The sequence below is a fragment of the Trichosurus vulpecula genome, chromosome 2 (assembly GCF_011100635.1).
Source record: "Trichosurus vulpecula isolate mTriVul1 chromosome 2, mTriVul1.pri, whole genome shotgun sequence".
NCBI lineage: Eukaryota > Metazoa > Chordata > Mammalia > Diprotodontia > Phalangeridae > Trichosurus > Trichosurus vulpecula.
In genome coordinates this window covers 85,868,354-85,891,123 of record NC_050574.1, presented here as the reverse complement: position 1 = coordinate 85,891,123, position 22,770 = coordinate 85,868,354, and the positions used below count along the sequence as shown (strand labels likewise).

The following is a 22,770-nucleotide window of genomic DNA, read 5'->3' as shown; positions in this document are numbered from 1 at the left end:
ACTTTTCTAACAATTAGAAATGCGCAAAGAGAGAATGAATTGTGAAAGCTTGATGATCATTGGTTGTATTATAGATGGGAGTTCTCTTCAAGTAAAGATTAAAATGGAAGGCGCTCAAGTTTTTATGATCTTAATGTCATCTCATGTTATAGAAGAGAAGGCACGTATTATGTAAAAAGAGAAAGGGCCATTCACTGAGAAGGGAAAGAGGATTTGGAATTTATCATACCACATATGTTTCCATATAAGTAGTTGTTATACTCCCCAGGTTCCCTTCAAATAAGTAAAGTGGACCATAGCTATCAACACTTGGCAAACCACTGAGACTCCATTATACCAGGATTTCTTTACCTGGTAGTCTGAAGACTTAAAATATAAAAATCTGATTGAAAGTTTTCTTTTAATGTAATTGGTTTCCTTTGGGTAATCCTATGTGTTTATTTTATGTATAAAAAAGATTATTTTGAAAATAGGTCTCTCCAGACTGCCCAAAGAATTCATGATTTACAAAAAGGATAAGAATTCCTGCGTTAAACCAGTGACCACAATTTCTTCTGTGTCTTTGAGACTTCCCCCAGTCTTCTGGCTCCCTCCAGAAGTATTCATTTGAGATGACTTGGGATTTCACTAATCTCCAATTGGAATTGATTAGGTGCAGTGTAGATCACACCTTCCCTTTGCTTCATGTCAGGACTGTGGAAAATTGTGGTGCATCAGTCATCTGCCATGATCCTTGGTCAGGATGTCATCTTCCAATGAAACCAACTCTCTTCCTGCATTTTTTCTACTTCTGGGGATCCCGGGGCTGGAAGCTTACCACATTTGGATTGCGTTCCCTTTTTGTACTGTGTATCTGACTGCAGTTGTGGGCAACATCATCATTATGCTTGTGATCAAGACAGAACAGAGCCTTCACCAGCCAATGTTTTATTTCTTGGCCCTTCTATCCTTTATTGACCTAGGACTATCCACATCTACCATTCCCAAGATGCTGGGCATCTTCTGGTTCAGCCACAGGGAAATCAGCTTTGAAGGATGCCTCATCCAAATGTTCTTCATTCATACTTACACTGGCATGGAGTCAGTGGTATTGTTAGCCATGGCCATTGACCGTTTTGTGGCTATCTGTTACCCACTGAGATACACCACTATCCTCACCAACAAGGTGGTGGCCATTATGGCTTCAGTGGTAGTTGGGAGGCCAGTTATTCTTGTCCTTCCTTTCTCCTTCCTCCTTAAAAGGTTGCCATTCTGTGGACATTATATCATCCCCCACACCTACTGTGAGCATATGGGCATTGCTCGCCTGGCCTGTGCTAGCATCAGGGTGAATATGATCTATGGATTATTCACTATTGCTGCCCTCATCTTTGATTTGATCATCACTGCCCTTTCCTATGTCCAGATACTCCGTGCTGTCTTCCGCCTCCCCTCCAGGGATGCACGACTGAAGGCTCTCAGCACCTGTGGCTCCCATGTCTGCGTCATTCTGGCCTTCTATACACCTGCATTTTTCTCTTTCATGACCCACCGCTTTGGCCATAATGTCCCCCGCTACATCCACATCCTCCTGGCCAATCTCTATGTTGTTATCCCACCAGCCCTTAATCCTGTCATTTATGGAGTCAGGACTAAGCAGATCCGGGAACGGGTGCTACGCGTATTTGTTCAGAAAGAATAACTAGCACATTCTCAGAATGAGGGAAATATTGTGGGATCAACCCTCAGAATGAAAGCAGCTCACTTTACCACACATGTTTACTCAGGAATATGATAGACAAGAAACTCAGCACTGGAAGACAGTCAGTTGTACCCCTTTCACTACTCCTCTAGTTTAGCCCAGTGATTCATCTACAGTCCCTGCCTCTCCTATGCCTTCCTATCTATACCTATTCTGTATGATACTGTTATACCTGGAAGCAAGTGAGACACTCCACAGAGTATAAGTTTTAAATGGAGAATTTATTAGCCGGCATCCATTTTAGGGGCAATTAGCCCAAATCAAAAATGGCCCCATATTGGAGTGAAAGTGTAGTTTATATAGAGAATACAGGGTACAGTGGTTAATTATTTCTTGAAATGTCATTTTGCAGACTCGGCACGCCTGTACCTTTTATGGCCATGATAAAAGGAACCTCCTTAACAGATTGTAGATACATCACATCAGATAGCTGACAAAGTGTCAACTGAAATTACAACCCAGGATCCCTGTGTCCATCTTGCCATAACTCCCACAACAAGGAAGGCTCAAGATAAGGCAGAAGCCATATAATTCAAGATAATGTCTAGGGCCGAGGCTTTCATCCTTAATGGCCATGGACAGACCAAGGGATACTCCAGCTCAGTCTGTTGACATAAGATAGAGACATCTCTGAGCCCACTCAGTTAGACAAAGGAAGATTGTTACACACTAGGCTTTTCCTGGTAATTAGCTTACATTCCTTGGAAAAGTCTTGGGGGCCCAGGACACTTGCCAAACAGCAGGAACTCAGTCTGTTTTTTTCTTATGCAGACTGGGGTTTGCAGTTAGGGGTTGGGGGCTGGGTTTTTCTAGCAATAGCTGGCTACTCAGGTATCACAATACTTCCCCTGTGTTAAAAGAGAAGACCCTCATTTTGGTGACTAATAAAAGGCATCACTAATTCTTTCAGCAGATCCAGGGATAATCAACTTCCACTCCTATCGTTAAATTTCTGGTTTAAGGCAAACACAGTTTTCTGTTCTTAAGTCAGAGATGGAGTACACAGTACCTAACTTGGGGAAAGGCACATCTCTGTCGTGGAGAAAAAAAATGGGCTACTTGGCCTTACTGTAATTACTGCTATCACTACTTTAAGGATTTGTGGGGTGGAATGGTTTCATGTCTCATGATCACCTATTCCCCTCTGCAGCAAAGCGTAGCTAACACCACACTCTTAGGTTAGTTGGCATGAATACACCAAGATTGGATAGGAAATGTATTTCACAGGAGAATTTGGTAGAGTCCTGCTGGACTTGGTTTAAGAAATCAGTCTCAGAGTCACCTCAGTTCTGGTCCTCAGTCCAATCAACACCATCTGTCCTCATGTCTAAAACACAGCCATTTAATTGGTGCCACCTTTACAGATGTGAGAAGTCTTCATTCTCTTCCTATTTCTGCTCTGCAAGTTATAGCACTTTAAATCCAATTCACTTCAACAAGCATTTCTCAACATAGAAGATTGCTATTTTCATTTTTGTCCTAATATTATTAGGATCATTTTAAGTATCGAACACTGACTTCTGGCAAGACCTCTGGCCGAACTCCAGCTCCAGGATTAGAACCACAATAAAATCCAGTTATTCTCTATTATATCTTTGACTAAATTTAAAATCATCTGTTTTGAATTTAAGGGTCTAAATAACCTGGATAGTTTGTGATTTACAGTTTTCTTATACTTTTTACACTCAACTCCCCTTCAGAAACTCTATACTCTTGCACTCTTACTTGCTATTGTTCATTTATGCTCCTGTCTCTGAGTTTTGCCCTGGTTTTACCCTAGGCCTGGAATGTTCTCTCTCTCCTCCTTTACATCTTGGCAACTCTGGTATCTTTCAATACTCAGTTCAAATGACGTCTTTTGCAAAAGGCCTTCCCAATCACCATGGTCATTTGAGCCTCCCCTTCAATTGTTATTTTCATTCTCCTTTGTAAGTATGTGGCACTCACCTATTTATTTACTTATATGTTGTCTCCTCTGTTCATATGTAAACTTCTTGAGGGTAGAGACTTTTTTCGTTTGGTTTTGTCCTTCTTTGTCTCCCCAACTATGTGCCTGGCACATAGTATGTCCTTAATAAACATGTGTTGCTTGATTGACAGTTACTAATTATTACTAACATTACTATTATTAATACTATTTAAATTAATAATATGATAATTATTGTTGTTACTACTACCATAGAGAACAAACAAATCCGAAAGGAATAGATTGAGTGGATTACCCTTCTTTATCAGTCAGTCATCAACATATACTATGGGCATACTGTGTGTAGACATTAGGGACTGGCTTGAATCAGTGACAAAGATAGATATGCTAGCTTCAACAAATTCACTAACATACTAGGTGAGCAACACATATAATTGCTTCATGAGATTTTATTGAAATTTTAAACATGTACTGTTTGTCTTCTCTGAAAAGGATTCTCCTCAATAGTCACGTCTGAGTGTGATTGAAGGGAAGAGAGGGGGCAGATGTCAAGATACAGGAAAGCATTCCCCATTAAGGATACCACACCAGGACTCCTGACATAGACATCCACATATAAATGACACCAGAAAGGAGCCAGTGCTCATACCCCAAAATAACTTTTGCAAAATATTCCCTGCTTTTATTTCATAAGACCCTACCTCCGAGCTTTTCTGTTCTCTACAAATAGCAGTAGATTATATAACAAAACTGGGAGAACTTTCCTGCATTGTAAACTGAAAATATATGTGTGGTTGTGTGTATACACATATGTATACATATGGGTATATATGTATTATCTTTGAGTATATGCATATGCATGTAGGTGTATGTAATGGTAATCTGGCAGTTAAGGGTTATATAATGCATCTGTATACACACATGCATGTGTATACATATGTATGTATAAAGTCATCTCTTTGGCACTTAAGGGGAATACACATGCATATAAAATACATATTTAAATATACATGCACACACACATATATACATATACATACCCAAATAACCCTTATGAAATGATAAACAGATGACTGTGCACAGACACATATATGTGTATTTCAGTTGCTAATACAGGGATATTCCCTTACTTTTGTTTCATAAGCTGCGTATATACATAAGTATGTGTATTACACACACGTGTGCATATGAGTGCATATACACAGATGTGCATTTTCAATGACAAATCCAGGGATATTTCCCTACTTTTGTTTCACAAGCTGCATATAAACTCATATATAAATACACGCATACATATATATGTATACATGCACATATACACATGTGTTTTTTGCACATGTACATATGTGTACATACATATTTATGCATTCATATTTGTGCTCATTTGTTTGGCATTTAAGAGTTCCAAACACTCAATACTCAAAAGTTGTGTTGAACTGAGTAACCAACCCTTAATCTTGATAGCTAGTGTATACATTTGTTTGGTTGTTGACTTCTGATTTCATGCCAGAGCACGAACTAGGGTAAGAAAGCCAGGGTGGTTTTTGTTTTTGTTTATTTGTTTGTTTTTTAGGTACCAATATTTAGAAGGCACACTTTCTTTGATCCATGTGCCCAGAGAGTTCAGGCCTTCTCTTTTATAGGATGCTAGTTCTTCAGGTCCAATGGCTATAAAGTCATTTGACTTGAAGATTTCAACCACACTATTTCCTCTTACATGGCGACCTCAGTTGTACCCCTTTCCAGTCCCTATCCCCCTTTGACTTCCATTTTCAGCTATGACCCTCTTCTACTGTTAACAAACTATCATTAATTCTAGGTCTCTTCTCACATTCTTTCCTTCTAGAATTCACTAAAACTTAGTTTTCTCTTGAAGACACCATATCTCTTGATTCCCTCTCCAAGGCTGTCTTCTGCTGTTATATCCTCTGACTTAAAGGGCCAGGAAGAGCTCTTGGAATACTTCTTTTCCCCTACTTCCACTTTCATATACTCTTAGGACCCTATTACCTCCATCATTCAGCAACTACTTCTCCAAAATCCATCCCATCTTTTTCAGGATCATCTTTTTTTGTTATTTATGGTTGTCCAGATAACTCTTACCTGTACCTCCAATAAATTCAGTACCTGGCTCTAGTTGAATACACTTGTCTCTCAGTATTTCAACCTCTTTGATGCTTATAACCTCTCTGTTGTTGTTAGCTGTTTCAGTCATATCTAACTCTTTGTAACCCCATTTGGGGTTTTCTTGGAGTGGTCTGCCATTTCTATCTCTAGCTCATTTTACAGGAGAAAAACTGAAGCAAACAGGGTTACGTGACTTGCCCAGAGTCACAATTTAATAAGTATCTGAGGCTCATATGCTCCAAGGCTCTGAATTCATAGGGATGGGTCCTCCTGGTTCCAAGCCCAGTGCTCTATCCACTGCACCACCTCATTGCCCCAGTTAGTAGTCTTTAATCATGCACATTCCCTTATACAGTGCTCAGTAAAATTTGCTCCATACGCTGGCATTCCAAGTTACATCTCTACTTTATTCTAGTGGAGTCAGCTCAAACCCTTCTGACATTATTTGCTATCCTGTGAAAGGATTTCTACTGTCCTAATGTGCAAACATTTCTCTCTCTTCTAGGCATCAGTTGATTGTTTTGAGTTTTTCAGAATGGTGGCCCTAAATATTAATATTTTCTTGACACTATTATTAAAAACGACAACAATAACAACAACAAAACTTTCCTCTGATATTACAATGGAATTATTACAAAAAAGATTCTACCTTTTTTCCTGTCCCTACAATGGTTCTTGGTGGTAGGTCATGAAGCAGTGTTGATTTCGACTCTGAACCAGAAATGGTGAGTTGTTGTGCAATATCTGTTTGTGGCACCAACAGGGGTTAGAGATTAACTCTATTTTCATTAACATTTTTAACACTAAACTGGATAAAAACAAAGATGTTATCTTTCTCAAATTTACAGGTGACACAGCTGGGAGGGAGAGCTAATACAATCAATGAGAGTGAGCATCCAAAAAGATAGAGTTGAGTACTTAGCTAAATTTATTAAGAGGAAATTGCAGTGGGATAAATGTTAAAGCCTTACTCTTGGCTTCAAAAACATGTACTTTGTAAGTAGAAGATGGGGGAGGCATGGTTAGATAGCAATTTCTCTGAAAAAGGTCTGGATATTTTACTGAGTTCCAAGCTCAATTTGAGCTATCAGTCCTTGTATTGCATGCTCTTCGGACCTCTCACCATACTGATTGGTCACTTCTGCATGTGCTTTAGCTTGTTAATGTGTTTCCTACAGTGTGCTCAACAGCAAATATCATTCTACAGATAGGATGTGATTAGGATAGGACATAAAGGAACTTCCTCCCTCACTCTGAACACTGTGCACTTATTAATGCAGTTCCAAATAGCATTAGGTCTTTTGGCTGCCATGTAACACTGCTGACTCAGATTGAAGTTGCAATCCATTAAAACCCCCAGGTCTTTTTCACAAGAACTATTATGTAGACATCATTTTTTTTGTTCAGTCATTTTTTCAATCATGTCTGACTCTTCATTTGTAGTTTTCTTGGCAAATATACTGAAAAGGTTTGCCATTTCCTTCTCCAGCTAAATTTTACAGATGAGAAAACTGAGGCAAACAGGATTAAGTGGCTTCCCTAGGATCACATAGCTAGTAAGTGTCTGAGGCAAGATTTGAACTCATGAAAGGTGAGTCTTCCTGACACTAAGGCTGTTACTCTATTCACTGTACCACCAAGCTACCCATTGTCTTGATATGCCTCCATGCTACATTTTTGAAATTGATTTTTAACCCAGTGTGAGATCCTCATATTTATCCATAATATATGCTATCTTATAAACTTCAATTCATTAATCTAGTGTGCTAAGATATTTTTCAATTATGACCCTGCCATGCAATGTGTTAATTACCCATTCCATCCTTCTGATCATTTGCAAATATGAAAAATATGCCATATATATCTTTATGGAAATCATTATTTAAAATTCGAACACTATAGGACCAAACCCTGATACCTGGGCCCCTCCACTAGAAAGCTATTTTACTTATTAATGGCTGTTCTTTGAATCCAATCATTCAACCCATGGCAAATCTGACTAAATGTTTTATTATCTAGTCTATATCTTTCCATATAATTCATAAGGGGGAATGAAAGATTTTAAAGTGTTTTACTGAATTTTGGTCAACTGTACCTATAGTGTTTGCCTGTGATAAAAATTAAATGTGGTTGATGAAGGAACACCTGTTCCTGATAAAGTCCTGCTGATTTTTAAATACCGTCAATTTCCTATCACAAACTGTATGCCCAGTTCACCAGGTCTTGATAAACACCTCAGTTCTTCCATCTATGTCATGATCTTCTCAAGATTTTGATTGCTGTTATCTGGATAAACTCCTGTCTGTCAACATTTTTTTTAATGTCACATTATTAAATCCACATGAATAGAGACACAGTTGGGACCTTGATGGTTTTGGAGGTAGAAGATCTTAATTGGAATCCCTTCTCTTCTACTTTTTGAAGAAATCAATGGATGAAAAAGCTTTAGTTAAGTGTGTATGATGTGCCAAGCATTAGGTTAAACACCTGTGTAAAAGATACAAAAGCAAAACAGTCTTTGCCCTCAAGAAGATTCCATCCTACTAGGGCAAAATAATATATATAGGAGAGTAATGGCCAGGGAAGGATATATTATTTTGGTTTAGAAAGTTTTATAGATGATGAGTACCACCATAGGCATTCAGACCCATCGACATTCTTTTTTCTAGTAGCAAGGACAGTGTTGATTTGATTATACTTGCAGACCTAGAAAGCAGCATATGGGGAGGGATAGGGAAAGAATGTATCCATGTGGTAGATAATAAGAAGATGGCATGGTAAGAAGGAAAAAGAGAATCCAGGCTAGTTAAATAGCACACTATGTGAAATACTCACCAATCAGGACAGAGCCTTCCAAAACAAGAGTTACAGGGTAGAAACATGGCCTACGACATGGCCTCTATAGGTACAATGGTAGAGGGTACAATAGGAAGTAGAGCGGATGGCAAGAAGATTGCTTAGGAAGGAATCACTGGCCTTGGATAACTTGAATTATTTCTCTGGGTCTTTCTTTATTTGTAAAACTAAAGGATTCTTGGTTCTAAAGAATAGAAGTTGAAGTACACATTACGTCTCTAGGCAGAAATGTGGGGGACTAAATGTACAAAATATTACATACATTGTTTAGTGTCAGCTGACTCTCACAGGATTGAATCCGCAGAGTATGGCTTCCTATACCTCCCCTCAATATTCTAGAGGTAACCCTGAATACCTGGGAATGATTTCACAAGCCCTCTTTTGGTGTATTTCCCTCTTTTCAGTTGCTGATACCTTCCCATTATTATGTAACCAACCACATAACGTCAATTAGCATTTGCAAAAGAATATTAACTAAGATTATAGAAAAATACTTCCCAAACTCTCCTTTATGATTACAAAGGACTGGGATTAAAGCTGATACAAAATATTCCTGCCACCAGGTTCATTTCTGGGAGAGTTCTTGCCAATGGATGATTCACTCTTTATTGCAGCAATACCATCTCAGCTCCTGGATAGATTCACTGCTGGGATGGCTCCTCATCAGACTTGGTGACTGTGGCTATGAGTTCCAATTGATGAGTGGACCTTTAAAGAATCTTCTGACTTTTCAAAGCTCATAAGGATAAAGCCTGGTCCACTCTGTCTGGTATACTCATTTATCTAAGATCAGGAAAAATGACATAGACAAAAGAGGTAGTGGCAACATGCATTCACAGATATGTGGCAGCTGGTTGTGGAGATATAGCAATGGGTAATTGGTAGCCACTTGTAGCTGCTTCCAACACTGATAATTACCTCTCCCCTCTTTCCACTCTAGGTTTTTAGCAGTTCTTGCCTCCTTCTACACCAGTAAGAGAGTCATCAGTTCAAGCCTTTTGCATGCACACTCAGTTCTCAAAATTTTAATGTTTTTTTCTCACCACTTTCTTATTTTTAGACAATCAACAAAACAATAAACCAATGCCTGATTAGTAATGTTTTTGGATTTTTGAGATGGAAATGCTCACACTGATAATTTAATAATCATTTCTCTGGGGCTGGTTTTAGCTCGTTCCAATACACCCTGCCCCCAATGAGAGTGTAGTAAGTGCATTCAAACTGAGCTTAGTCTGTGTTACATCAGAGAAATCTGATCCTATTTCTTCTGAACCAACTCTAGAAGAAAAATCCAATCCTTGCGTGTCTCAATTTACACTATCTCCTTGGGATCTGATCACTTTCTTTCTCTGCTTCCTTTCCCATCCCTATGACTTTGCACTGAATGTTCCATATGTATAGATCATGTTAGTGGCCTACTCTTCCTTTAAGACATAGGTGCTCCATCAAGCAGCACCACATTATCTATATGTGAAACCATCAGTTACAGTAAATGGAGAAGTTTTGAATGCTGTGGATAAGTTCACTTAACTTGGTAGTCTACTTTCCAGTGATGGACACACTGATAATGAGGTTGATGCATGCATTGCCAGAGCTAGCTCAGTATCTGGGAGGCTCCAAAGGAAAGCATTGGAGAGAAGGGTTATTAGAATGACTACCAAACTGAAGGTCTACAGAGCCACTGTGCTGACCTTGTTGTATGCCTATGAAACCTGGACAGTATACCAGTGCCATGCCAGGAAACTGAATCACTTCCATTTGAATTGTCTTAGGAAGATTCTGAAGATCATCTGGCAGAATAAGATACCAGATACTGAAGTCCTTTCTTGAACTAAACTGCCAAGCATTCAAACTGCTTCAGAGAGTACAACTCTGATGGGCTAGTCACGTTGTTTGAACACCAAACATATACTTGACAAAAAAAGACTATTTATGGAGAACTTACACAGGGCAAGTGTTCAGAGGAAGTGATATAAAGACACTTTCAAGGCCTCTCTTGAGAAATTTGGAGTCGATTCTGTGACATGGGAGGAGACACTGGCACAGGACTGCTCAGCCTGGCATGCCCACATCAGAGAAGGTGCTGTGCTGTATGAACAAAGCAGAATTGAAACAGATCAAAGGAAATACAGGATGCACAAATTTGAAGAATACACCCCAGATGTCCGCATAGACTATTTGTGCCCAATCTGTGGTAGAGCATCCTGAATTCATATTGGTCTGATCAGATATAGTTGGACACACTGAAACTTGACTCTACCATAGTGATGTCATTTTGGTCCTTTTTGAGAACAAAGGACAACAACCAACCAACCACTATAATCTGCTGCCAGAAGTCTCTCACAGTCCCCAGTTGACAGTGGTGTCCTTCCCAAAGTACCTTGTCCTTAACTATTTTGTGCACATTTATATTTATTCACTTTATACTTATGTTGTAATACTTGCTGAATGCCACATTAGAATACAAACTCCTTGAGAATAGAAATTGTTTCATCCTTTTTATTTACAAATACATATTACAATAAAAATTATACCTAGCCCATAGTAGGTATCTAATAAAGACTTGTTGATTGATTGACAGTTCATATGCACAGGTTAGCAGTAGGTGTGGGTGTTAAACTATTAGTCAGTTTCAGGTTCAGATTTCTCAGATGATCTTAGTTTTGAATAGAAGCAAAACCCGGTCCCGTATCTGTTTGGTCCTGACCCCATAGATGATGGGGTTAAGCATGGGGGGCACCAGCAGGTACATGTTGGCCAAGAGAATATGGGTGTGGTGGGGGATCTGCTGACTGAATCGATGGGTGAGGAAAGAGAAAAGGGCAGGGATGTAGAAAGTGAGGATAACACAGACATGAGAGCCACAGGTGCTGAGGGTTTTTAAGCGTGCATCTTTGGAGGGGAGGCTGAAGATTGCTTGAAGAATCTGGATGTAGGACAAAGAGATGCATGTTACATCTGTGCCCACAATCAGGATGATGACAGCCAAGCTGTAGAGGCTGTTGATGGAAATATCAGCACAAGCCAATTTAACCACAGCCATGTGTTCACAATAAGTGTGTGGGACAACATTGGTCCGGCAGTATGGCCACTTCCTCACCAGGAAGGGGTGGGGAGTCATGAGTATCAAGCCCCGTAGAAGTGCCACCATACCCACTCTGGCCACTACAGAGTTGGTGAGTATAGATGAGTGTCTCAGTGGGTTACAGATGGCCACATATCGGTCCAATGCCATGGCCACCAGGAGCCCTGACTCTACTGCAGAAAAAGCATGAATGAAGAACATCTGAATGAGGCAGGCATGGAAGTTGATCTCATGGTCACTGAACCAGAATATTCCAAGCATTTTAGGCATAGTTGATGTTGAGAGAATAAGGTCAGTGATAGCCAGCATGGAGAGGAAGTAGAACATGGGTTCATGAAGAGAGGAATCTGTCTTGATAATGAAGAGGATGCTCACATTTCCCAAAAGGGCAACAGCATAGATGGAGCAGAAAGGGATGGAGATCCAGATGTGCAAGGTCTCTAGCCCAGGGATACCCCGAAGAATGAATGTACTGGGATTGGTGAACCCAGTAGAGTTAAAGTCAAACATTGTAGTCCCACTGGCTATGTGTGGGTTCTATCCATTTCTGTGTCCCACACTTGGTCTATGCAGGTCAGCATGAAGCCTGGTGTGTGCACCAAGTGCTACATCTGTAAGGAGAGGATTCCTCATTTGAAACTAAACACTTAGGTGTTTATCCTCTCTATATTATCCTGTCCTTTAATCTCATGGGTGAAGAATAGATATTACTTAACTATAGCCTCTCTTTCCAATAAAATATCTTCTACTCCAAGCATATTAGTGTTCACATGGATAAGGCAAGAATACATTCTTCTCACAATATTGACAGTCGTTCAATAATGATAGATTCTACCAATCTGAGATCACCTATCTCCATCTTGTTTAAGAAGTGCAAACACAACAAATATCTGTAAAATGCCTGCTGTGCACAGAGTCCTTAGCTAGGGTCTGGAAGACATGTCTATATTATTTCTACCTTCTTACATTCCTTTACTAAAGAATATTAGATGCAAACAGATAACTGCCCTTACCTATAGTTTTGTTCTGTGAGAGGTAATTATAAAATCTCATAAAAAATTACAAGGAATTAGCAGATGAAGAGGCAAAGGAGGATATTCGAAGCATGAAGTAAAGTCAACTAAAAAGTACAAAGACTAAAGACAATGAATTCTAGTGCTCTGATACTGTTCCTATTTCTTTCCTTCTTCCCTTTCTCCCCCCCCCCTCCCCATTTTTCCCTAGGTAGTACACAGGGCACTGGGCTTGGAGTCAGGAAAAATTGATTTAAAATCTAGCCTCTGAAAGTTACTAGCTGAATGACTCTGGGAAAGTCACTTGATTGATGCCTGCCTCAGTTTCCTCATTTGTAAAATGGGGATAATAATAGCATCTTCACAGAGTTGTTTTGAGGATCAAATGTGATATTTGTAAATGTCAACATAATGCCTGACATCTAATAGATGTTATTAATGCTTGTTCTTTTCTTTTCACTCTTTCTATTTTCGTTTTCCAGGTCCCTTAGTGACACAGAAGATATAGGATCACGATGGGGCAGCCTTTTCCTGTGTCCTATTATTTGGCATGTAGTTGACCTCCATGTATCTTTCAGCCTCTTACTAACATACTCAAGGTTTTGCAGTTCTTTGGGAATGTCAAGGATATGTTTCTTTAGACTTTGGGTTTTCTCTTCTTATATCAGCCCATACCTCCCAGAACCAAGGATATAGCTGTGCTTAGAGCTTGCAGAATGATCTTAGACAAATTACATGTTCTTCCTGTAGTTGAGAGTTCAGAGAAATATGAATAGAATCCCAAGGTCAAAGGTCCTATAAAAGAGATTGGACCTAAGAAGAATGGGTATCTAACTGTGATAGTGGAAAGAACTATTGTGTCTCAATCAGGAAATCTGGGTTGAAATCGTAATTTCAGCTTTGACACTTGTTAAATGTATGACCAGGAGCAACTCACTGAGACTCCCTGAGCCTCAATTTCCTCATTTACAATAAATAAGTTGGACTAGATCATGTATAGGATACATGCAGTTATCCTGTGATTTTAGGAACAGAATGGTGAAAAAAGGGAGGAAAAAGAAAAATAACTTTGGAGAGGAAGAAAAAGGACAAGTGAAAGAAACCAATTTAGATGCCCTTGTTACTGATTATGAATTTAGATTAGGAAAATTATCTATCAATTAATCTATATATCATCTATCTATCTATCTATCTATCTATCTATCTACCTATCATCCATCTATCCAGCTATCTATGTATTTATCTCTCTTCCTGTCTGTCTGTTTGTTTATCTTGCATGAAAGTAAGGACAGGTAATCGTGTAGAATGGAAGAAAAGGAAGAAAACAAATACTTATTAATTGCCTACTGTATGTCAAGCACTGGTTTAATCACTTTATGGATATTTATCTCCTGTGATCCTCAATACAACTCAGTAACCTACATGGTATTATTATCCCATTTTACAATTGAGGAAAGAGAATATGAATACAAGAGAATGATAGGGTCCTAGAATAGTATCAGGAATCATAAAGTGTAGAACAAACTGAGTTTGATGGTAAATCATCTTTGTAAAAAGGGCTTTTTAATTTTTAACCTGTTTGGAGGATGAGGAAAATCAAAGAGCAGCTAGACCTACTGCTTACAGTTAATAGGATGATAATAATAGATCACAAAGAATAGTCAGGCATGCTCCACATTTATTTTGCTCCTGAACTCTTCCCTCAGCGCATTTTGCATAGGTTCCTTGTAGTTCTTCAAATGGTTGTTAGGTGATTATTCTTTTAAGGTGTCAGAGAAGGGGTAATTGACTATATATGGGTTGATCTAGATTAGCTCTGAGCACCCTTTTGACTCTGAGAAATTTGGTAATTTAAGTCTATCTACTTTGTCCCAAATCAGTCATGCTAAACATGTCTCAGTCCTACACTCCTATTACCCAAAAGAGCAAAGTTTAATTAATTAATGAATTACAGCATTTCAACCCAATTATCAGATGGAGTCAGCTTAAGTACCACCGCACATTGGCCACATTCTAGTTGCTATTCATCATTCCTCTCACTCACCTCTTAGGATTAGGGGAAAGTAGAGAAATTCATTTTGGAAAGAGCTGGGATCAGGTCCAGCAAACAAATAGCAGGACACTGTTCCACTGCTAGAATTATAAGATATTTATAGCTCAGCTTAAGGTCTATCAGGAACAATTAGCTCCCAGGGCCAGCTGCTTCCTTAACCCAGAGGTTAAGGGCCACAGATGACTGGTGTCCTAACTTCCATCACTCCCAAATGGGGTCAACATCATCTCTTGGGATTTTGTTAGAGGATATTATAGTAATCACTTTGTTTCACTTAGAGCATGTCTGGTACTGGATCTAGACTAGGCAAGAAAAAGGCTCAGCAATGAGAGGAAAATAGGTAATTGAGGTTTTTACATAACACACCTTGAATGTACACATGTCCCTAAAAGTCACATGCAGATTTACATATATGCACACTGTAGCAACAATGCCGCTAGCAGCTACTGTGGCTGTGTGAGACCAGCAACAAGAGCACACAGAAGGACTGCCAGCACAGGTCGTTTGATCTGCTTTTCTAAGGGAAAGCAACTTTAAGGGATTAACAGTCTCACTTTAATTAAACGTATATATTATATATATCATTCACTTAGTTCAGGGGAAAAATCCAGTACCTGAACTTCAGAGTAAATGCAAACAGAAATTACAAACAGAGACAATATAAAAAGATCAACATTTCTGTCTAACCAAATCACAATACATAGTTACCAGAGAAGCACCAACAGCTGGGTTTTTCAAAGCCAGGGGGGCTCCTTCAATTGACTATCCAGCGTTTCATCACCAACACTCTTTCAATGAGTGTACCCCCAAGGGCAAAATGCCGACCACAGATCTTATATACACATCTCAGGGTCCAAAGGTATCACAAACATGAGACTGAAATCCACATGACCTAAACACTTCTTTAGGGTCAAAGGGAATCACAACCATGCAACTCAAACTCACATGACCTAGGCCTTCCCTTGAAGTAAGCAGGTCATCAAAGACTCCTGATTCAATCAAAGATCCCTTAGTGCTGAGAAGCACTCCAAAACAAGGACAACAAAAAGTCCACTTTGCTTGCCATTACATTGGAAAGGCAAAACTCATCAAAGGTACTTGATTACCTCAGCATTCCAAAAAACAGTAAAAAAAAGTCCCACCTAATTATCATAACATACACATACACAAATTTTGCTAACACATAAAATAAATATTATGAACATAAATACATCTACTGTGTAATGCATGTGCATATAAATATCCACAAAATAGGCCCTGAAATTTCTATGCTAATAGATATAATCACATAAAACATTATTTTGCTAGGGAATTAAAGTGGAAAAGCTCAGCTTTCAGAATGATTCTGTGTGTCATATATACCAATGAAGTAAAAAATTAAGCTAAAGTCTCAAATATAAAGCAACATTTGTTTTTAGCAACACTTGGGAAGGAACTGAAAATAAAATGACCAGTAAAGACAGAATGACTATGCAAATTTTGTATATGAATATAATTGAACATAATTATACCCTAAACAATCATATATATGATAAATTCAGAGAAACTTAGGGACTCTTCTATGAAGTAATGCAGAACAAAATAAGCAGAACTGAGGGAACAATGTAAGTGAATACCACAATAGTGTAAAGGAAAAGTTTTTTTGAAGGAATGCAAAAATCTGTTATTGTTACATCTGTTAATGTAAAATGAACAGTTATGATCCCAGAAGACTAATGAAGCATGCAGATCAATGGGGTTTATAGGAGTAGAATGGGACAAGCAGTATGAGTCATGGCAGATGTTTCATTTAACTGTATTTGTTTCATGAGAGAGTTATATTGAAGCAAGAGAAGCACTGAATTAATGGGAAATGATAGCAATATGAAAAAGAAAGATCTTAAATTAAAATTGTAGTTTATGTTTGTGATGGAATACTATTGTGCTATGAGAAATGACAAGCAGGGTGCTTTTAGAATAACCTGGGAAGACTTACATAAACTGATGCAAAGTGAAATAAGCTGAACCAGGAGAACATTGTACGTAGTAATAACAATACTATACAGTGATCAGCTATGAATGACTTAGCTATTCTCAGCAATATAATGATCCAACACAATTCTAAAGGACTTAGGATCAAAAATGATATCCACTTCCAGGGATTCTTTTTTAAAACTTTCTTTCTTTTCTTCTTTCTTTCTTTCTCTCTCTCTCTTCCTTCCCTTTCTTTCCTTCCTTCCTTCCTTCCTTCCTTCCTTCCTTTCTTTCTTTCTTTCTTTCTGTCTTTCTCTTTCTTGCTTGGTTCCTTTCTTTCTTTCTTTCTTTCTTTCTTTCTTTCTTTCTTTCTTTCTTTCTTTCTCTTTCTTTCTTTCTTTCTTTCTTTCTTTCTTTCTTTCTTTCTTTCTTTCTTTCCTTCTTTCTCTTTCTTTCTCTCTTCTCGTTCTTTCTTTCTCTCTCCTATTTCTTTCTTTCTCTCTCCTTTCTTTCTTTCCTTCTTCTCCTTCTCCTTCCCCTTCTCCTTCTTCTCCTTCTCCTTCTCCTTCTCCTTCTCCTTCTCCTTCTCCTTCTCCTTCTCCTTCTCCTTCCCCTTCCCCTTCCCCTTCCCCTTCCCCTTCCCCTTCCCCTCCCTCTCCCTCTCCCTCTCCCTCTCCCTCTCCCTCTCCCTCTCCCTCTCCCTCCTCCTCCTCCTCCTCCTCCTCCTCCTCCTCCTCCTCCTTCTCCTCCTCCTCCTCCTCCTCTTCTTCTTCTTCTTCTTCTTCTTCTTCTTCTTCTTCTTCTTCTTCTTCTTCTTCTTCTTCTTCTTCTCCTTCTTCTTCTTCTTCTTCTTCTTCTTCTTCTTCTTCTTCTTCTTCTTCTTCTTCTTCTTCTTCTTCTTCTTCTTCTTCTTCTTCTTCTTCTTCTCCTTCTTCTCTTCTTCCTCCCTTCTTCTCCTCCTCCTCCTCCTCCTACTTCTCCTCCTCCTCCTCCTTCTCCTCCTCCTCCTCCTTCTCCTCCTCCTCCTCTTTCTCCTCCTCCTCCTCCTTCTCCTCCTCCTCCTCCTCCTCCTCCTCCTCCTCCTCCTCCTCCTCCTACTTCTGCTTTCTCTTGCAACATGGTTAATATGGAAGTGTTTTGTCAGACCACACCTGTAAAATCTACATGAAATTACTTGCTTTCTCAAGGAAGGGGAAGAGAGAAATGTAGAGAATTTAGAATTCAAAATTTTTTAATTAAATTTTTTTGTTTATATATATATATAAATATATATAATTGAGAAAAATATAAAAATATAACATAAAATAATATATAATATAAATGTATTTGTATAATATGCAATAATATAAATATATGGTATATAATATAAAATATAAAATTGAGAAAAATATAAAATTGAATTAGATGAATAATGAGATTCCTATTCAATAGCTTCCTCTTCCATATTAGTGCTAATTATCTTCTTAAGGAATGAGACCATTTTGATATTGATCTGAACTAGGCAGTGTTTCCAAATTATTCCAAATCATTCCAAATTGTGCCTCCTAGATATGTTAGTCAAATACTAGGTTTTTTTCTAACCACTATTTCTAGGAAACAGGGAAAATTCTGATTCAGCCTGGGAGTGATTAACTTTGGGAAGTGTCTCACCCAGATAATCTCCATTTCTGTTGTTGTATGATTAATAAAGTTAGGAGTGCTGAAGTAGTCAGTTTTTTTCCATATAATCCTTTCCTGTCTCTTATCCTGTGGCTAATGTTCTGTGAATACCGTATCATCCCTCCTATCTAACTCTGATTACATGAACTTGGCCTGTTTTTGTGGGTAAACATCAGAAGTTCATCATTATCCCTTCTCTGGATACTATTTTTTGTGTTTCCTATTGCTATCTCCTACATCCATATTGTATTCAACTTCTGATTTGCAGGTTCCTGCTCAAAGTCTCAACAACTCTAAGTCGCATATTTCTGTCAGGATGCTATCTTTTTTTAAAAATCAATTAATTTTAAATTTAAACACAAAATTTAAATAAACAATAAGAAAAGAAAAAGAAACATATTGTACACTTAAATACAAATTAAGAAAAGGAAAAGCATTGCCATGTGCACAGCAGAACATGAACGGATTCAAAATGTACAGTAATAAATTTCCATTTCAAGAAAACCTATATAATAAATACTATGCATTGTATTCAAAGCTGTCCATCTCTTTTTTGCATCCTTGTAAGTTTTCTTTCATTCTCTGCTATGCACTTTTTATTTTGTTCTTTCCCTGCCATCCTCTCCCCGCTCCTCCCCCAGAAGGATACAATTAAGCATGGATATATTTACACACACATATGCATACATACATATACATGCAAAATGTTTATACATACGTAAACACATATACATACATACACTTACACATACAAAGATATCTATAATCATATTCATCTATAGACATACATTCATATGCATCTATGTAAGACTATAATATACTTATTTGTCCTCTGTTTTTCTGAGGGTGGATAACCTCTTCCTTCATATGTCCAAGTTCTTCCATATTTTTACAAGTCCACCAACTCATTGTTTGTCATACCATAGCAAAATTCCAACCTCATACTGCCTAGTTATTTTATATAGTCTGGCTGACACATAGTATAGTTTCCCTATTTTTCTCTTTTAATTAAATCTATTTTAGCCTTAACTTTGTCTGAAATCATGATTACCACCCCTGCTCTTTTTTTCCCTAACAAATTCTACTTCTGCTTTTTATTTTATGTCTGTGCATGTCTCTTATTTTCTATCCCTCTAGACTCTTCTTCCTTTTTTCTATCTGCTACGTAGCCCTCCTATTACTTAACCTACCCAGGATGCTATCGTAATGGAATTATAACTCTTTATTCATAAGTTTATATTGAAATCCCTTACCATATCCGTATCTTTTTGATAAATCTGTATGTGGTAAGCCCCACAATGCTCAATGGGAGTGGGGGGAAGGGGGGGAGGTAGGACTAAATAGCTCTAAGAAAACAGGTCCAGGCTGTCCCTATGGAAATAACCTGAAGTCTAGGATGCCTTGTATCAGTTTTTTGAGGGGAGGGGAAAGGATGTGCTGGTACTCTTAGAAGACAGGTATTCCTAAGAGGTAGCAAATTCATTTTTATAGGAAGTCTCTCAGTATAGTTTGACAATAGTTAGCTTTTATATAATGCTATAAATTTGGCAAAACACTTTGCAAATACTATCTCAGTTGAGACTTACAAAATTTCCATGAGGTAAATGTTATTATTATCCCCATTTTTAACTGAGAGAACTGAGACTGAGAGAAGATGTGTCATAACTAGCGTCTCACAGCTAGTGAGTGTCTGGGGCTCAATTTGAAGACAAGTCCTCTATCCACTGCACCATCTAGCATCCTCTCTGACAAGTTGCCAGGAATAGACAAGAGCTGATTCCTTTTAATTATTGGTTTAACTAGGGGACTTCTCAGTTTTTTTTCCTTATCTGAAATCCTTTATATTATTTTTAGACTAAAGGTGATTTCAATCCATACCTTTACCTAGCCTCATTACATATTGATACATAACATCTATGGATATTGATTCCAAGCCATCCATTCTTTCTCATTCTGTGTAATTCTTGTCCATATTCTTCCATACATCTACCCTAGAGCATCCAGTAAGCCTATGGGAGGCCTTCCTCTGGGTATTTTTTAATATTTCGTTGGTAATGATAAAATTGTTTGGCTCTCCACCTATTAACCCTGACCTTTCCTCTAACATTACCCACCTCTTTACCCCCAATTATATGTTTCTTCATTTATAATCTTTATATTACTTCTTACAAATAGATGATCATAGGAAACATGTTGCATTCCACATGCATTAACATTATGTCTTTCCATTAGGTAATCCACAATTTGAATTTCTCTCATTTTTTCCAAAATCCTCAGTCATAAAAATGGCTACAAGAATATTTATGTGATAAATGCTGGAGAGGATGTGGGGAAATTGGAATACTGCTACATTGCTGGTGGAGTTGTGAACTGATCCAGCCATTCTGGAGAGTAATTTGGAACTATGCCCAAAGGGCTATACAAATGTTCATACCCTTTGACCCAGCAATACCACTTCTAGGGTTGTATTCCAAAGAAATCACACAAGTGGGAAAAGGACCCATATGTGCAAAAATATTTATAGTGGCTCTTTTTGTAGTAGCAAAGAATTGGAAATCAAGGGGATGCCCATCAATTGGGGAATGGCTGAACAAGTTATGGTATATGAAGGTAATGGAATACTATTGTGCTATAAGAAATGGAGAAGATATGGACTTCATAATAACCTGGAAAGGCCTACATGATATAATGCTGAGTGCATGGAGCAGAACCAGGAGAACATTATACACAACCACAGATATATGGATTCTTTGATGACTAACCCTTATAGACTTGGCTCATCGCAGCCATACAAGGTTCAAAGACAGCTCCAAAGGATTCACGATGGAGAGAGCTATCTACATCCAAAGAAAGAACTATGGAGTCTGAATGCAGATTGAGGCACACTGTATGCTCTCCATTTTTTATTCCCTGGGCTTCTCTTATTTTTTTTTTTTGGTTTTGTTTCTTCTTTCTCATGATTCATTCTATTGGTCATAATTCTTCTTTGCAACCTGACTACTGTGTAAATAAGTTCAATGTGAAGTTATATGTAGAAGATATATCGGATTCCATGCCTTCTTGGGGAGGGTGGGGGAAAGAAAATCTGGAACTCAAAATTATGTGGAACTGAGCATTGTAAACTAAAAATAAAAGATCTAAATTATAAAAAATAAATAAAACAACAGAAAAAGACTGTTGAAAAAAGAATCTCTTTTGTTGGGTATCATTAAAAGCAGTGCACAGTTTCCCCATGTCTAACCTCATTTACTCTAATTAATTTGGTGCCTAAATCAGTGCTCATTTAGAGTGTCTTTCCAGAATATATGTATCAAAATACTGACTTCCAACTCTACGTTGTGGACTGAACAGTAGGTATTTTCATCCATTTAGTTGGGTTTTTTCCTCTATTTGGATTGATAGGCCAATATCTTTTGATTTGAGGTAACTATAACATTTTGGAGCTTGAAGAAGTCAGCCCAACATGTTATACATAAAGGATCATCTAGAGACACTCAAAATCTTCAGGGAGCTCCTCTTCCATTTATATCTTATGTAAAACACCTTCCTTGAGAGCAATGAAATGAACCTATTTGCCTAGCCTACTTTTTTCAAGCCTCACTTCATGTTAATAAATAAAGCAAAATATTCTCTGAAGTTGCATTCATCAGAATCCCATTAATCTTATCACTATCATGAAAGTATATTTGTTGCCTGAGAACATTCCAGTCATATTGGGCAGGCTGCCCTTGCCCAAACAAGGAAAAAAATAAAGAGACCACTAAGGGCTACCTTTCCACGGATCCCATCTATTCTTTATCCTGGGATGGATATCAATCCTCCTTCATGTCATATATGTTCCTTCTTTAAAAAAAAGATAGGTGTCCACTAATGCCCTGTTTTCTGAGTTTTATTTTACCTTTGAATGATTGAGAGAGAAGCCATTATGCAAGCTCACTCAGCTAACACTTCAATTCTCTCTAAGCAGTTTTCTGAATCACAGAATTTCTGCCTAGAATCCCTATTTTTTATAGTTCAGTTGGAGAAGAACCAAGACCTCCTGGCTCAGAATTAGGCCCTATCTCAGCATTCTTCAGGTAATTCTCCAGGGGTACCCTGCTGGGCAGAGCATTGATTAACGATACCATCCTAAGGGAATTTTGCTCTTTCTCTTTCCCACAGGCCAGTCCCTATGGAGGGTTAAAGCAGAGGTCATTCAGTAGTTTCTGCAACAAGAGTATAAAGCTTTCCTCCTCACATCTATTCAGGGAACAGCTCAAAGTGATGTCAAGACAAATACAATACAAGAATTCTTTCTGGTATTGGTGTTGGTGAGTCAGTCCATGTGTTTTTTGTTTCACATTATTTTTCTAATCC

The 22,770-nt window shown here is 38.2% G+C and overlaps 2 protein-coding genes across 4 annotated transcripts; one reads left to right on the top strand and one right to left on the bottom strand.

Annotated features, from left to right (window-relative positions):
* Nucleotides 1–727: 727 nt before the first annotated feature.
* Nucleotides 728–1,681, top strand: LOC118837700 (olfactory receptor 52E4-like). The gene has a single exon (XM_036744745.1). The coding sequence runs from the start codon at nucleotides 743–745 to the stop codon at nucleotides 1,679–1,681; it is 939 nt and encodes a 312-aa protein (XP_036600640.1). The 5' UTR covers nucleotides 728–742.
* Nucleotides 1,682–5,742: 4,061 nt separating this feature from the next.
* On the bottom strand, nucleotides 5,743–20,613 carry LOC118837699 (olfactory receptor 52E2-like). 3 transcript variants are annotated; one of them, XM_036744744.1, is made up of 2 exons: nucleotides 11,344–12,246; nucleotides 5,743–5,754 (listed from the first exon to the last, which is right to left on the bottom strand). In XM_036744744.1, the coding sequence occupies exons 1-2, from the start codon at nucleotides 12,244–12,246 to the stop codon at nucleotides 5,743–5,745; spliced, it is 915 nt and encodes a 304-aa protein (XP_036600639.1). The 3 variants fall into 3 exon arrangements, with proteins under 3 accessions (XP_036600639.1, XP_036600638.1, XP_036600637.1); XM_036744743.1 differs by lacking the exon at nucleotides 5,743–5,754 and adding an exon at nucleotides 20,588–20,613 and having other exon boundaries at nucleotides 11,299–12,217; XM_036744742.1 differs by lacking the exon at nucleotides 5,743–5,754 and having other exon boundaries at nucleotides 11,299–12,246.
* Nucleotides 20,614–22,770: the final 2,157 nt, after the last annotated feature.

What these genes read in the sequence shown, in the direction of transcription:
- LOC118837700 (XM_036744745.1), top strand. Translation starts at nt 743, where the DNA reads ATGTCATCTTCCAATGAAACCAACTCTCTTCCTGCATTTTTTCTACTT.
- LOC118837699 (XM_036744742.1), bottom strand. Translation starts at nt 12,246, where the DNA reads ATGTTTGACTTTAACTCTACTGGGTTCACCAATCCCAGTACATTCATT.